Source organism: Myotis brandtii, unplaced genomic scaffold (assembly GCF_000412655.1).
Source record: "Myotis brandtii unplaced genomic scaffold, ASM41265v1 scaffold485, whole genome shotgun sequence".
Lineage (NCBI taxonomy): Eukaryota > Metazoa > Chordata > Mammalia > Chiroptera > Vespertilionidae > Myotis > Myotis brandtii.
In genome coordinates, this window is record NW_005368527.1 from 259,908 (window position 1) to 276,673 (window position 16,766).

At 42.8% G+C, this 16,766-nt stretch overlaps 1 protein-coding gene, 1 long non-coding RNA gene and 1 pseudogene across 2 annotated transcripts in view; 1 reads left to right on the top strand and 2 right to left on the bottom strand.

Annotated features, from left to right (window-relative positions):
• Nucleotides 1–9,021: 9,021 nt before the first annotated feature.
• On the bottom strand, nucleotides 9,022–9,739 carry LOC102262304 (annotated as a pseudogene).
• Nucleotides 9,740–10,673: 934 nt separating this feature from the next.
• Nucleotides 10,674–12,162, bottom strand: LOC106727831. Its single transcript, XR_001364084.1, has 2 exons — nucleotides 12,109–12,162; nucleotides 10,674–10,920 (listed from the first exon to the last, which is right to left on the bottom strand). It is a non-coding gene; the product is annotated as an uncharacterized LOC106727831 (long non-coding RNA).
• A 4,127-nt stretch (nucleotides 12,163–16,289) lies between these two features.
• CCDC105 (coiled-coil domain containing 105) overlaps nucleotides 16,290–16,766 on the top strand; it is a 6,794-nt gene continuing 6,317 nt past the window's right edge. Inside the window, exon 1 of the mRNA XM_014547770.1 lies at nucleotides 16,290–16,763. Within this exon, the coding sequence (XP_014403256.1) occupies nucleotides 16,455–16,763 (309 nt within the window). The 5' untranslated portion in view covers nucleotides 16,290–16,454. The remainder of the gene's footprint in view (nucleotides 16,764–16,766) is intronic.

Genomic DNA, 16,766 nt, shown 5'->3' on the forward strand with positions numbered 1-16,766 from the left:
AGCTCCCGCGCGTGGGCTCCTCGGCCCGCTGCTCCCCTTGGGGGCTGTGTGCCTGGGCCACTGTGTGTGCTCGGGCCAGCCCCTCTCCCTCTCTGAGCCTGGCCTCCTTAGCTAAACAACGCATAGACTCTGCTGACCCCACAGGAAATTAAAGCGCATACCTGTTACTATTGTAATTAATATTATTCTTTGCTGTCTTCAGCAGTAATCTGTCCAGCACGCTGATCCCGCTTTTCTTCTCAGAGGGTGCTGACATCGCTGCCCACAACTCCCGCCGCTCTGTCAGCTCATTGCCATTTTTAAAAGGTGAGCACAGAGCCGCACGTCCCACACTGGAGATTGAGCCCACAACCCCGGGGTATGTGTCCTGACCGGGATTCAAATCGTGACCTCCTGGTTCATAAGTTGACAACCACTGAGCCACACACAGATAATAATAACAACAACAAAGAAAGTCAGAAAAACTGTCATGGGAGACTAAGGAGACATGATGACTAATATAATATGGGGTCCTGCAGAGGCTCCTGGAACAGAAAAAGGATGTGAAGAGAAAACAGAAAATCTCAATAGGGTATGGATTTTAATAATAATGTATCAATATTAACTCATTAAGTATAACAATTGTATCATCCTAATGGACAATATTAATAATAAGGGAACCCTGGCCGGGTGGCTCAGTCAGTTGGAGAGTAGTCCCATACACCAAAAGGTTGTGAGTTCCATTCCTGGTCGGGGTGCATATGAGAGGCAACCAATCAATATTGTTCTCACACCTCTCTTTCTCTCTCTCTCTCTGTCTCTCAAATCAAAAACATATAGTTGAGTGAGGATTAAGAACAATAGTCCAGCCGGTGTAGGTGAGTGGTTGAGTGTCAACCTATGAACCAGGAGGTCACAGTTCAATTCCCAGTCAGGGCACAAGCCTGGGAGGCGGGCTCAATCCCCAGTTGGAGGCATGCAGGAGGCAGCTGATCCATGATTCTCCCTCATCATTGATGTTTCTATCTCTCTCCCCCTCTCATCCTCTCTGAAATCAATAAAAAAATATTTTAAAAATATAATAATAATAATGGAAATTGTTGGGTGGAGAGGATAAGGGAACTCCCTGTACTATCTTTTCAATTTTCTTGTAAATCTAAAATTATTATAAGAAATTGTGTCTGTTAATTAAAACAATCATGTACAGTACAGGGAATAGAGTCAATAATGTAATAACTTTGCATGGTGATAGATGGTTATGAGGCTTACTGTGGTGGTCAATCACATCATAAGGTTTATAAATGTTGAATCACTATGTTGTACACCTGAAACTAATATAACATTATATGCCAACTAGACTTTAATTTAAAAATGTTAATAAAATAATAAGATCCTAGAGGACTCCAAAGAATATGCATCTATCTGAGTTATACCAATTAATCATTACTGTATTAGAAATTAAAGCTGAGGGTTTAAAATATGTATTTATTCATTTTCACATAAAAAGCATATTTTATGAAAAATAATATTTTCCAAAACAAGAAAAAATTAGTGAGAAGAGATGCAATGTCTCACACTTTTGCAGATGGCTTTGATGTCCAGCTTAATAAAAAGACAGTGGGGTGTGCATACAGTTGCTCTTGATTATGTGCAGACTCCATAGTAGCAAATTCACCCACTCACATAAACGTATCTGTGACCCAAAATCAATGCTGGTGGTCATTAGCAAGCTTGCCCAGAGCAGCCAACAGGCCAACAGGTGTGTTCCCAGCTGCGGTTGAACAAGGCGATGTATGCTCTGCCTTCTTGAACCAGCTGTCATACTATGAAAGATGGCCTTCCCATGGTCTAGTTGGTGCCACTTTTTCCTCATTTTTGTAGATTTTAAAATGGCTCCCAGGCATAGTGCCGAAGTGCTGTCTACTGTTTGTCAGCATAAGAAGGCTGTGATGTGCGCCACGGAGAAAATATGTATTAGGTAAGCTTCATTCTGGCAAGAGTTATGATGCTGTTGGCTGTGAATTCAATGTCAGTGAATTACATATAGATAGATACGTACATATTATCATAGACTATATTCAATTGGTGTCTTTAAACAGAAACACCCATAAAAGTCAGGTATTGATTGGTTGATGACTGATTGACAAAAATGTGAGCAGAGGCTCGCAGCAACCTCACCCACTCTATCTCCCTGGGAGCAACGGTTTATCCGCTAATTCAGTGTTTACACAACTTTCTAGAACAAAATTACCATGAATCACGATAATTAAATGTATTTTGTGCATTGAATCTGCGGGGATATGTTGTTTTGATTGAAGTATTTGAAGAAAATTCAATCTTACATGAACAGGTAATTTTAAAAGGAAAGAGTATTTTACTCGGTTTTTCAGGTCATTGTGACTATTCTTTGAGACTGCACCAAAACGCAACACATTTTAGTTCCTTAAAGGATAGTTGCAAAGTGGAATCTGAATTATCAGTGAAGTTTTGTACTTTTTAAATTAACATTAAAGTCCATTGAGTGCATCTTTATCCATGCATGATTTTGAAACATCATGCACTAGTCATTTGAAAAAATATTAGTTCACTGAATTACAAAGATCTCCCAAATATTAACACATTTCATTATTCGATATCCAAAATGAATGCGAATATCCACAATTAACAAAATGTCAACATTTCCCAAAAAAGGACAGGATCAGAATTCCTGATTTTTCTTTTGCTTCGGTCTGCCATATGGCTTGGCTCAACACTCACTGATTCTGTCTTTAAATTTTTACATTTACCTCACCACTGATCTTTTTTCAAGGATGTATGTAATACCTTTATCCACTATATTAAAAAATTGGAAACAACCCCAAACCCAAGGACAAACAACAAGACTAAGCAGAGCCTGCTCTGTCAATGCACTGAATACTCTGTACCTACTTTACTATTTTTCTAAAGTAGTTTTTGAAGATCATCATTGATTTTTGCATTAGTTTTATGGGAGGGGGGAGGATTCAACTGACATTGAAATATGATTTATCTTTTTTGGGAGAATATCTTTATTACCTCCAAGTGGAGAAAAGATAGTGTAACTATATCTCCAAAGAATGCCTCATAAAGAAAAAAGAATCTGAACTATAATTGAACATAGTTTTTTAAAAGAGAAAAATAAATAAATAAGTAAATAAACAAATAAATGCTAGAAAGAATCTGACATATTTCGCTCTTTGGAAATTACAGATACACCCAAAGAGGTGCAGTACCCACCCCCTCACACTGGCTCTGGGAGTGTCTCATTCTCTCAATAAGGGAAAGGCTGCTGACTCCGTTTACAGGTGTAAAGGGGCTCACAGCCCACATTGTTGAGCCAGAGCCGGCGCCCGCCTCAGGTCCACTCTGACCAGTGGCTCCAGCTCTGGCCCAGCATTCGGATGGAGCATCCCCAGGCTGTCCCAGATGACTGCCCTGTCCGAGGGGTGGGGCCTGAACAGGGACTGAGCCAAGAGGAGCCTGAGACAGGAGGAATCGAGGCTAATCCTCTGTGGAAAGTGCTCCCTATTAATTAATTAGGGCAGAGTTGGCCTGAGGCATCCCCGCAGCCCCCAGAGTCATTAAGGGAGAGGGAGTCTCATTATCAGCTGTCAAGTTCCCCATCATTCCCAGGGCCCCAAAGGGAGCAGAGGAGCCGGGAGAGAAAGGCCAGGTCCCCCCTCCTCTGAGCCCCACCCTCCTCCTTATAACCACAGTGGCCCGATATGCAAGTGAAGTGACTGAAACCACAGGCAGAATTTCAGGGGAGAAAAGGAGATTCAAAGATGAGGGGATAAGTTCATTTTCCCCCAAATTCAGCCTGGGTTTATACTGATGTAAGATATTCAGGATAAATAAATCCATACGACAGAACACAGCTGAGTGGTTGTCAGGGGCTGAAGCGGGGAAGGAAAGGAGAGTGACTGCTAATGGATGTGGGGTTTCCTTTTGGGGCGATGAAAAAGTTCTGGAACTAGATGTTGATTGCACAACATCATGAATGCACTTAATGCCACTGACCTGTGACTTCTAAGTGGTTATCATGGCTATGGTGGGAATCATTTGCAATACATAAATGTAGCAAGTCATCACATGCTTAAACTTACACAGTGTTCTGTGTCCGCTGTATCTCAGTAAAGCTGGGGAAATGGTTAGAATGGTAAGTTTCGTTATGTGTACTTTACAATGAAAAAATCAGTCTCCTTCTAGTCCCTGATTGTTTCTTTAACATTTCTGAGCGTCTGCTTTGTGCCCAGCATTGTTCTGAGCAGGGAAGCATAGCCCTGCCCTCAGAGCTCTGTCTCAATGAGACATAGCCCTGGAGACCTTCCCATGGCCTCCTGGGACACCCTTCTTCCTCCCTTGCTTCTGTGTCCTAGGACTTTGACCCTCGTGGGTTGTACCAACAGGCTCCCTCACTGTCCGGTTCTGGCTGGGTTCAGGTAAAGGAAGACACTTGCGGGAGGTCCAAAGGATGGAGGAGAGTGAGGCCAGGGCACGTTGCCCTCAGGCCCCTCCTTCCACTCTCACTGCGGATGGCTGTGCCCCTGGACTGTAGACCACAGGTCCTGGCAGATTCTGGCAGTAACTGCTCCCTCCTTCTCCTGCTCCTGCTCAGAGACGGTAACAGCTCCCAGGTGCTGCTGGCTCCAGGTGACTGCACCATCCTATACTGTTTCCTTACGCCACCACCATGTCTTCACCAACTCTCCTGTTTGAGTCTGCTTCTTGCTGAGACTTCCCTCTAGACAGGCACTTAGAAGCGGCAGTAGAAAAATGAACAGACATGGATAAGAAGTCCTGGAGGTCTAATGCACAGCATAGCGATTACAGACAACAATACACTGTATTATAAACTTCAAAGTTGCTAAAAGACTAGATCTTAATGGATCCCATCACACAAAAAAAGATAATTATGTGATATGATAGAGGTGTGAACTAAGATTACCATTTAATCATATTGCAATGTATAAATGTAACAAATTGACACATTGTACACTTTAAACTTACACAGTGTTGTATGTCAATTATATTTCAATAAAAATAAATTTGAAAAATAGCCCTAACCAGTTTGGCTCAGTGGATAGAGCGTCGGCCTGCGGACTCAAGGGTCCCAGGTTCGATTCCGGTCAAGGGCATGTACCTTGGTTTCGGGCACATACCCAGTAGGGAGTGTGCAGGAGACAGCTGAATCGATGTTTCTCTCTCATCGATGTTTCTAACTCTCTATCCCTCTCCCTTCCTCTCTGTAAAAAATCAATAAAATATATTTTTTAAAAACAAAAAAACGGGAAAATAAACACAGTAGTCACGCCCTTACCCATGGAGGTTACATTCCCAGATTGCTAGTGATGTCCTTTGTTTATTATTTTTCTATACATACACACCTGTGATAAAGTTTAACTTACAAATTAGACACAGTAAGAGATTAACAATAATACTAAAATAGAACAATTGTAACAATGTACTGTAATAAAAGCTATGTGAATGGTTTGGGGGCCATGATTAAGTAAAATGAGTGTACTTGAACACAAGCAGTGCGATACCATGACAGTCAACCTGATAACCCGGACGGCTGCTAAGTGACTCATGGGCAGGGAGTATATACAGCACACATGGTAGACAGAGGGATGTTTCACATTGGGGCACAGTGGGAGGGCTTGGTTTCATCATGCTACTCAGAATGGTGCACAATGTAAAACGTATGAATTGTTCATTTCTGGAATTTTCCATTTACTATTTTCAGACCACAGTTGACCATGGGTAACTGAAACTGCAGAAAACAAAACCATGGATAAAGGGGGACTACTGTAAAAAAAAAATAGCCATCACAACTTAAAAAGAAATAAAATTCCAATAAACAGGCAATGAGGAACACACTGTAGGGTCTCAGTGTGTCCCTGGTGGCAGCTGCAGGAGCTGGGGAGCCTGAGCGAGAAACACTAGAAAGCAACATCATGGCAGGGGAGAGAGGGAAAAGGAACGGAGGACAGACATTTTAAAGATTTTTTTTATGATCAAGGTAATACCTGTTTATTGTAGAAAATTTGGGAAATGCATAAAGTGTAGAAGGAAACAAAAAAGTCACACAAATTCATTTTTATACAGCAATCATGAACTATCAGAAAGTGAAAGTAAGAAAACAAGCCCATTTATAACTTCATCAAATATAAAATAAAATATCTAGGAATAAATTTAACCAAAGAGGTAAAACACCTCTACTCAGAAAATTATAAGACATTGAAGATGACACTAATAAATGAAAACATATACAATGCTCATAGATAAGAAGAATTATCATCATTAAAATGTCCATATGACCCAAAGCAATCCATAAATTCAACACAATTCCTATCAAAATACCAATGGTGTTTTTCACAGAACTGGAACAAATGATCCAAAAATTTGTATGGAAACATAAAAGACGCGGAACAGCAACAGCAATCTTGAGAAAGAAGAACAAATGGAAGGTATCACGCTACATGATAGCAATCTATATTACAAGGGTATGGTAATCAAAACAGCATGGTACTGGCATAAAAACACACATAGATCAATGGAATGGAATAGAGAGCCCAGAAATAAACCCACATGTAGATGGTCAATTAATCTATGACAAAAGAGGTAAGAATATACAATGGAGTAAAGACAGTCTATTCAATAAAATGGTGTTGTGTTAATTGGACAGATACATGCAAAAAAGAAAAAGAAACTAGGCCACCTTCTTACACCATATACAAGAATAAATTCAAAATGGATTAAAAACTTGTACGACTCGAAACCATAAAAATCCTAGAAGAAAACATAGGCAGTAAAATTTCAGAAATTTCTCATAGCAATATTTTTTCTGATGGATCTCCTCGGGCAAGGGAAACAAAAGAAAAAATAAACAAATGGGACTACATCAAACTATAAAGTTTTTGCACAGCAAAGGAAACCATCAAGAAAATAAAAAGATGGGACTACAAACTATAAAGTTTTTGCACAGCAAAGGAAACCATCAAGAAAATAAAAAGACAACCTACTGAATGGGAGAACATATTAGCAGCCGATATATCTAATAAAGGGTTAACATCCAAAATTTATAAAGAACTCATACAACTAAATACCAGAAAAAGAAACAACCCAGTAAGAGACATCTGTAATACTTTAAACAATAAAGAATTTTAAAAAGAAAAAGAAACAACACAGTTAAAAAGTGGACAGAAGAGCCCTGGCTGGTGTGGCTCAGTTGGTTGGACACCGGCCTATGCACCAAAGGTTGCTGGCTCAATTCTAGGTCAGGGTACATGCCTGGGTTTCCAGCTTGATTCCCAGTGGGAGGGCCTACAGGAGGCAGCCAATTGATCTTCTCAAATGGATGTTTCTCTTTCTCTCTCTTCCTCTCCCTCTCCCTCTCCCTCTCCCTTTTTCTCTCTAAAAAACAAAAAAAAATTTTTAAACGTGGGCAGAAGACCTGAATAGACAGTTCTCCAAAGAGGACATACAGATGGCCAATAGACATATGGAAAGTTGCTCAACATCACTAATCATCAGAGAAATGCAAATTAAAAGCACAATGAGATATTCCTCACACCTATCAGAATGGCTATCATCAATAAATCAACAAACAACAAGTGTTGGTAAGAATGTGGAGAAAAGGGAACCCTTATGCACTGTTGGTGACAATGCAGATTGGTGTAACCACTATGGAAAACAGTGCAGAGGTGTCTCAAAAATTTTTAAATGGAACTGCCTTATGACCCAGCGATTCCACTTCTGGGTATATACTAGTATAAAGAAACCTAAAATACTAATTCAAAAGAATATGTGCACCCCTATGCTCATTGAAGCATTATTTACAATAACCAAGATATGGGAGCAACCCAAGTGTCCATCAATAGACAAATGGATAAAAAAGTTGTGATACATATACACAATGGAATATTACCTGGCCATAAAAAAGAATATAATCTTACCTTTTGTGACAGCATGGGTAGACTAGAGGATATTATGCTAAATGAAATGTCAGACAGAGAAAGATAAATGTCATATGATTTCACTTACGTATGGAACCTAAAGAACAAAATAAATAAACAAGTAATAGAAACAGATTCATAATTACAGAGAACAGATTGACATTGTCAGAGGGGAGGGGAGCTGGGGGGCTGGGTGAAAAAGGTGAAGGGATTAAGTGGAAATTGGTATTTACAGAATAGCTACAGAGATGTAAATTACAGCATAGGAAATCTAGTCAATAATAGTGTAATAACATGTATGGGGCCAGGTGGGAACTTGAAATATTGGGGGGCTAGGGGACCACTCCATATAGTACATGATTGTCACCTAATCACTATACTGTACATCTGAAACGAATACAGAATAATATTGAATGTAAGCTAAAATTGAAAAATAAAGAAAAATTCAAACAAATCCCATACATAACCTTCACTAACATGTTGGATTACTTTTAGGTAAGAATATTTTTTCTATCGAAATTAGAATCATGCCTATATGCTACAGCATGGATAAACCATGAGGCCATTATGCTGTGAATGAAATAAGCCAGATTCAAAGGGACAAATACTGTGTGATTCCACTTATATGAGGCACTTAGAGCAATCAGGTTCAGAGAGAGAAAGTGGAATGGCCAGGGTCCAGGGGAGGGATATGGGGAGTTAGTGTTTAATGGGGCAGAGTTTCAGTCTGGGAAGATGAAAAAGTTCTGGTGATGAATGGTGGTGAGGGCTGCACAACAATGTGAATGTACTTAATGCCACTGAACTGTACATTTAATATGGTTAAGATGGTAAGTTTGATGCTATGTATATTTTACCATGTTTTTTTAAAATAGAATCATGTCATTTTGGCAGTTTGTTGTCCTGCTTATGATGGTATTTATTTGATGATGATGATTTATTGCACCTTAAGCAATTACTTCTATCAGACATGATCTCAGTGGTTTATTTTATTTTATTTTTTAACAGGAAACAAAGGTCACGGTAATGTTACTATTATACATTGGAACATAAATCACAGTCAAGCACAAATATCAAAACAGTAGACTCATTTTTCATCTTTAACCTGTTTGTTTTCACTGGTTTCTTCCATATAAAAGTGAATGGTTTGTCATAGCCCATTAGATGGTCATAGTCTTCAGGGTTTGGAAAGAGACCTGGATTAACTAACAGTGGTTTTGCTTTAGCATAAAATGTAGTAAACACATATTAGTATGTGCTGTTTGGAATCTTCATGTCATTCTGGTGAAACACTGTACTCATTTCTGAAAGCACAACATTATAAGAAATGGCTTTATAAGTGTCTGTTGTGGCCTCGTGGCTCAACCAATGATCTAGCCTTTTATAACAAAGAGAAGCAGTGCTGGGGTGGTCACTATAAAGCGTCCTATGATGTCATAAAATAAGATTTGCAAAGGCAGGCTTCCAAATCTGATATTATTCTGTGCAAGAATGTATGATAGAAAGGCAAGGCTGATCACACTTGTAGAATAAGAGAAACATTTCACACCAGATGTTGTTTGGGCCAGAATCCCAGTATAAATCAGCCTTCCAGATTCTGATTTTTCAACCTCTGTGCTAGTATGTAAGCATCAAACGCATCTTTCCCAACAGATACGTTGGCACAGGATGCCAGAAAAGTGGTATGGCTTCCCGCACCCCTGCGCTCCCACCAACGTCCACCCTAAGGAGCTGCTGCGGAGCGGGGTGGCCTTCACAGGGCTGCCCTCTTCCCGCCCAGCCATGTTAGGCTACCGATGGGCCAGCCAACACCGGAAGCAGCATTCTGCACCTGAGAAGTGGCCACGGACAGGCTGCAGTGGCCTGCTCTTCACCCAATTACTTGGTGGCTTATTTTAGTTTCTCATTTTCCATCTCCCCCACTGGATGAGAAGCTCCATAAGGGAAGGGACTTGGTCTCTCATCACTCTTGGCTCCTGGTTCTAAGTCCAGTAATGACACAGAGCAGGAGCTCAGTAATGTTTGTCAAATAACTCAATCAATCAACCATTAGGAAAGAGATTTTATGGTGGATCCCCAAGGCCACCCTCCACCCATCTCCAACCTGCTCTGCACCCCAGGTAATGGATGGATCTGTGTGGACCATATCAATGGGCTCCCTGCTTCCAGGAATCTGGCAGGTGGATTTGACTTAAAGGAGGGTCCAGCAGGAAATGACAGAAGCGTTAAGATTAAGGTGGGAAACTAACATAGAAGATGAGGTCAGCCCGGTCAGTGTGGCTCAGCAGTTGAACATCGACCTATGAACCAGGAGGACCCGGTTCAATTACCGGTCAGGGCACAGGCGCGGGTTGCGGGCTCAATCCCCAGTGGAGGGTGGGGGTGGGGATGTGCAGGAGGAAACCAATCAATGATTCTCTCTCATCATGAATGTTTCTATCTCTCTCTCCCTCTTCCTTTCCCTCTGAAATCAATAAAAAAAAATATATTTTAAAAAAGAAGAAAATGATGATGAGCTCAGAACACCAGGAGAGAACACAGCTGCCTCTCTCTGGTTCTGCTCTTTGCACACTGAAGAGGTGCTTTCAGTGTGCACAGGTGATGGTGAATGCCCCATAGAGAGACAGGCCAGGGGTAGGCAAGGGACCTCCGACTAAAGAGACAGATGTCATTATATTAGTTTCCTAGGACTTCCATAACAAATTACCACAAACTGGGTGGCTTAAAACAATAGAAATTTATTCTCTCACAAACCTGGAGGCCAGAAGTCTGAAATGAAAGGGTTGGCAGACTCCTGCTCCTTCCAAAGGCTCTAAGGGGGGGATCCTTTCTTTGCCTCTCCCAGTTTCTAGTGGTTGCCGGCAATCCTTGGTGTTCCTCAGCTTACACAGGCATCACTCCAGTCTCTGCCTCTTTCTTCATGTGGCCATCTTCCCTGAATGTCTCCATGTCTTCATGTAGCCTTCTTATGAGAACAAGAATCACTGGATTAAGGTTCCACTCTGCTGCAGTATAACCTGGTGTGATAACTAATTACATCTGCAAAGACCACAAATGTCCATGGCAGAAGCAGCAGAAAGTCTTGGTTAGTCCACTCATGGACTATGTCCAAGTATGGCAGAGCCACCATCAATCAGTAATTCAAAAAATAGGTATGAAGGGCCTGCTTTACGCCAGGAACTAGGCTAGGCAGCATAGATTCAGTGAGGACTAAGGGAGATAAGAGTCCCATTAATAAAAAAAAACTGTGATACATCTACACAATGGAATACTACGCTGCTGTAAAAAGGAAGGAACTCCTACCATTTGCAACAACATGGATGAACCTGGAGAGCATTATACTGAGCGAAATAAGTCAGTTGGAGAAAGATAAATATCACATGATCTCACTCATTTGTGGAATATAATGAACAACATAAACTGATGAATAAAAACAGATCCAGAGACAGAGAAGCATCGATCAGACCGTCAAACCTCAGAGGGAAGGCAGGGGAGGGTGGGGGTAAGGGGGAGAGATCAACCAAAGGACTTGTATGCATGCATATAAGCCCAACCAATGGACACAGACAACAGGGGGGCGAGGGCATGAGTGGGTGGGGGGGCCAATAGGGGTATATGGACACATATGTAACACCTTAATCAACAAAGATAAACACACACACACAAAAAAAAACCTAAAGGATGAAAGGGAGTAAGCCATATGAAAATTCAGAACATCTGACGAGGGGGAAAGCAAGCACAAAGCCCATGAGATTAAATAAACTTGGTGAGTCTGAGCACCAGCATGGCTGATCCTTAATGATCTAAGGACACAGTGTTTGGATATGGGGGAGGAAAGGTGGGCAGGAGCCAGGTGGTAAGGAACTGATATTCTGCCGATTATGGTAGGAACTTGGATGCTATTCTAAACTTGGCACTCGCCTACCCACTAGTCTTAAAGCCACAGTTGCCCTGATCTAATAAACAACATCTAAATCCACTAATATGGATGAGTTTTTCCAGGGGAAGGGTGAGGAATGAGAAGTGACTAGAACATGGGAACCTAATACATTAGTTAGCTATTGGTGCATAACACTCACAAAACATAACAGCGTAAAACAACAAATATTTATTTTATGGGTTCCTGTGAGTCAGGAGTCTGGTCATGGCCTACCTGGGTCCTCTGGCTCAGGGTCTCTCACCAAGTTGCAGACAAGGCATCAGCTGGTTTGAAACAGCAAGGATGGACCGGCTCCCGGCAAGCTGGGGCTGTTATCTCATCTGAAGGCTGGACTGGGAAAAGGTATACTTCAAAGCTCACTCATGTGGTTTCTGGCAGGCTCCAGTTTCTCACAGGATATTGGACGGAGGATCTCAGGACCTTGCTGGCTGATGGCCAGAGGCTCCCTCAATTCTTTGCCACATGGTCTTTCCATTTCTGAAAGAGCGAGGTAGAAACCATGATCTCTTAGAGCAGTGGTTCTCAACCTTCTGGCCCTTTAAATACAGTTCCTCATGTTGTGACCCAACCATAAAATTATTTTTGTTGCTACTTCATAACTGTAATGTTGCTACTGTTATGAAGCGTAATATAAATATCTGATATGCAGGATGGTCTTAGGCGACCCCTGTGAAAGGGTCGTTCGACCGCCAAAGGGGTCGCGACCCACAGGTTGAGAACCACTGTCTTATAGCCTAATCCTAGAAGGAGCATCCTTTAATGTTTGTCACATTCTATTGGTTAGAACTAGATCCAACCTACATGCAAAGGGAGGGAGGGGCTTACACAGGGCATGAAGATTGAGAGATGGGGGCCCCTGGGAGCCATCTTTAAGACTGAAGAACACTATATTTGAGGGGGTGGCTGGCAGACAACCAGCCAGTGAAGGATCAAGATCAGAGGCAAAAGGGAAAAGTGTGAAAGAGCCCAGGGGAGGAGATTCAAGTTTCAGCTAGTAAACAATTTCAAATTCTACCTACAGGTCAAGTTGAATGGAATAGAAAAGAAACTACGGAATTTGTGAATTGCAGGAGGACATGACTAACTTTTGCCTGAACCACTTTAGGGGACTAATGGGGACGAAAGCCATACAGACCAGTCCTTATTCCTCACCAACTAGCAGGGTTACCGTCTTTGCAAGAGGGACTGGTAAAAGCCAGGAAGAACCTCCCCTCCCAGCCTGGGGCTTCCCACTCTCTCCTGACACCTCCCCCAGGAAAGCGACCTCATTTCTCAAAGACAAAACGGATTCTAGGTCATATCCCCCTGGAATGAGAGACCAACTGATGTGATTATCTCCAAGAGAAAGGGGGCACCTACTAAAAGTAGGACCTGGTGCCCCAGAAGGGAAGACATCAGGGAACCGGAAAAGGGGTCTCTGATAATTACCTGCCAAGATTTCAGAATGAAGGACATCAACGTGCAATAACAACTGAAAAAAAGGAAAGAAAAGCTAGAAGTTTTAGAAGGTTTATCTTCCTCATACATCCTGCAGTTTCATTCTATTTAATCCAAGGACAGAATTCTGCTCCCCGTTTTGTAATACTCATAACATAGAATAGGTGGTCCCAGCAAAGATGGCCGCACAAAGGAATTTCTGTAAAACGACCTTCATTATAAAAATCAGAGAGCTAATTTCACAAATATTATTCCCCATTGGTCTGAGTTAGACATATTTGAGCATTAGTATATTGGGAGGAGGGAGATGTGTATAAATACACACACACACACACACACAGGGGTGGGTAAAAATAGGTTTATGGTTGTGAGTATGTGAAACACAGAGTTTGTTCTTGTGTTATTATTTATTAATTGTTGTATTATTTTCTATACAAACAACTGTAAACCTACTTTTGCCCACCCCTGTATATGGGGGAAGGGGAGTTTCAAGAAATAGCTAGAGTGAAATCAAAACATGTTCAGAATAGATATCTCTGGGTGATGAGATTGCAGATGATTTTTCTTTTCTTCATTATATTTTTCTGGGTTTATGCCAGGAACTAGGCTAGGCAGCATAGATTCAGTGCATACATTACTTTCACAGCATGAAAACAGGCTTATTTGTTAGCTTAAGAGAGGCATTTGAGTTTTTGTAATAGTAAAAAGTTGTCCCAGATTTGGCATATATATATTCCTGTAGCATTTTTTTTTTTTTTAGTATCATTTCTGTTCAGCCACATGCAGTTAAATCTCTTGGAGAGACTGAGAGCTAATCCCAGCCCTACTATGGTTCCTTCCAGGCACCTGCTGTTTTAGTCTGTTTGGGCTGCTATAAAGAATACCACAGACTGGTGGCTTAGAAACAACAGAAACTTAATTCTCAAAGATCTGGAAGCTGTGAAGTCCAAGATCAAGGTGCCAGCAGACTTAGTGTCTGATGAGGGTCCACTCACTTCCTGGTTCACAGACAGCTGTCTTCTCACTGTCTTCACATGGCTGAAGGGGCAGGGGAGCTCTCTGAGGTCTCTTTTATAAGAGTGTTAATCCCATTCATGAGGTCTCCACTCTCATGACCTAATTGCCTCTCAAAGGCCCCACCTCCTAAAACCCTCACATTGGGCATTAGAACTTAACATATGAATTTGGGGGGGACACAAACTTTCAGTCTATAGAACCTGCCAACCCAAACTGTGATCAGCAGGCTTTGAAAGCAGAGGGTGGTTTGCCTCGTCCTCAAACACAGGCTTAGAGTCAAACTAGAGAAAAATGTCCAAAATGGACCATCGAAACTAGGAACCAGAGGAGAGTTTTAGAGGTTGATACAAACTGGGGTTGGAAGATGGAAGTGAGAAGTTGGTGGACTGACAATGGGCAGTGGCACATACTGATTTCAATGCTCGGACAATGGTGGTATACACTGGGGTTTGTTGGCATGAATACATTGAACCAATTAAAAGCCAGACTAGGACAGACTACACCTCCACCCATAGCCATAATGAAGTTCACCACAGACCTATGTTGAAGCCCAAATCATCTTTGTGTAGATCTGACACAAGAGCACAAGGTAGTTTGGCACAACACTACCCAACAGAAATACTCCACACGCCAGGCAGCGAGCCAAGACAGTGAAATGCTCCAGTTGGGAAAACGGAAGCACTAATGAATAAAGCCAAGATGGACGGTTGAGTGCTGAATGTTGTCCCAAGTAAGCCATCTCCCTGGTTCTTTGCGACACCCTCTGTGCATCTCCTGGTATTAGAAAAGCTCATTCATCTACTCATTCAGGGAATAAAAATGAAAAGTAAGCACTTAGCAGCGGTTCTCAACCTGTGGGTCGCGACCCCTTTGACGGTCGAACGACCCTTTCACAGGGGTCGCCTAAGACCATCCTGCATATCAGATATTTACATTACGATTCATAACAGTAGCAACACTACAGTTACGAAGTAGCAACGAAAATAATTTTATGGTTGGGTCACAACATGAGGAACTGTATTTAAAGGGCCAGAAGGTTGAGAACCACTGACTTACAGGGTGCTTACTCTCCGTCAGCCGCTGTTTAAGCACTTCACTCTTATTAACTCATTTAACCCATGCCACAATCCCATTATCCTAGTTGACGGGTAAGGAGACAAGGGACACAGAGAAGTCAAGTGACTTTCCCAAGGTCACACAGATGGCAAAGGTCAGAATTATAATTTGAACCCAAGTTGTCTGGCTCTAGGTCCTAGGATCTTGACCATGGTTTGAGGCACCTACCAAATGCCCAACTAAAGAAGCCACTGCTGAGAGGAAAGGAGGTGGAGAATTAGGGGGGCGGGGCAGAGGGGGGAGTAAGAGAGAGTAGTTGTCCCTTTTTTCTTCCCCAGACTCTGGCCTGCCTCCTAGGGTGGAGGGATTCCCCATATGAGTCTCAGTGGGAAACAGTTTTTCTCCCTCCATGGAAACAGGAAGTTCAGACAGGACTCTGTATTTCTTTGAATTTTTTACTGTGATTCTGATGGTGAGGTCATCTTCTCTGTTTCTGGCGCTAGAAATCCTGAGTGATGGGAGAGAGCGAGGCTTAGATATAGTGCTAAGGAAAGACCCCTTGAAGATGGCGATGTTTGAGCTGGGTTCTGAAGATTGAGCACGAGCCAGCCATGGGAGGAACAGGGAAAGGAGTATGCCAGGCAGAGGGAACAGCAAATCCAAACCTTTGAAGGGAGGAAGAGCTAGCGTGTCCGAAGAGCAGGACAAAGGCCCGTGTTGCTGCAGGGTAAGAAATAAAGGGGGGGGGGGGGAAAAAAAAAAAAAAAGAAGAAGTAACAGGGAGAGGCGGGTAAAATGAGGCCCTCTTTCTCAAGGAGCTAGGATTCCAAGCCACCTCTGCAGAGCTCCAAAGGCTCCATCTAGCGCCTCCCTGCCGCCTTCTCCCTCCCCCACCTCTGGAACTCCGACGCGCTCTCCTGTCACCGCGGCCATTGTGATGAGGACTCTGCTTCACTCCCGCTTCAGGACCGGAAAGAAGTGCGTGTAGTTGAGTGTCCCTGCCTCTCCCCGTGGAGGACGCGGCCCAGGCAGGGCACCAAGCAGGGGCCATGCCCGTGCTGCTACCCCCGGTTGAGCAAAGCAAGAGCTCGCGCGTCGGGGCCCCGGAATGGCGCGAGGAGGCCCAGGTCAAGATGTTGGAGGCGCAGCAGCTGACCGACCGCTGCGGGCAGGAGGCCGTGGCCATGTGGCAACCCAAGGACAGCGTGTGGGACCCGAACGTGGCGCGTCACCTCTGCAAGGCCGCCTACATCCAGCCCTGGCGCTTCCACGTGCAGTTGCTCCAAGATGGGGGCACCTTGGAGACGCCGCCGCCGGGCGAGGGCGTCACGCTGTGGAAGAGCAAGATGAAGCCGCCGGCC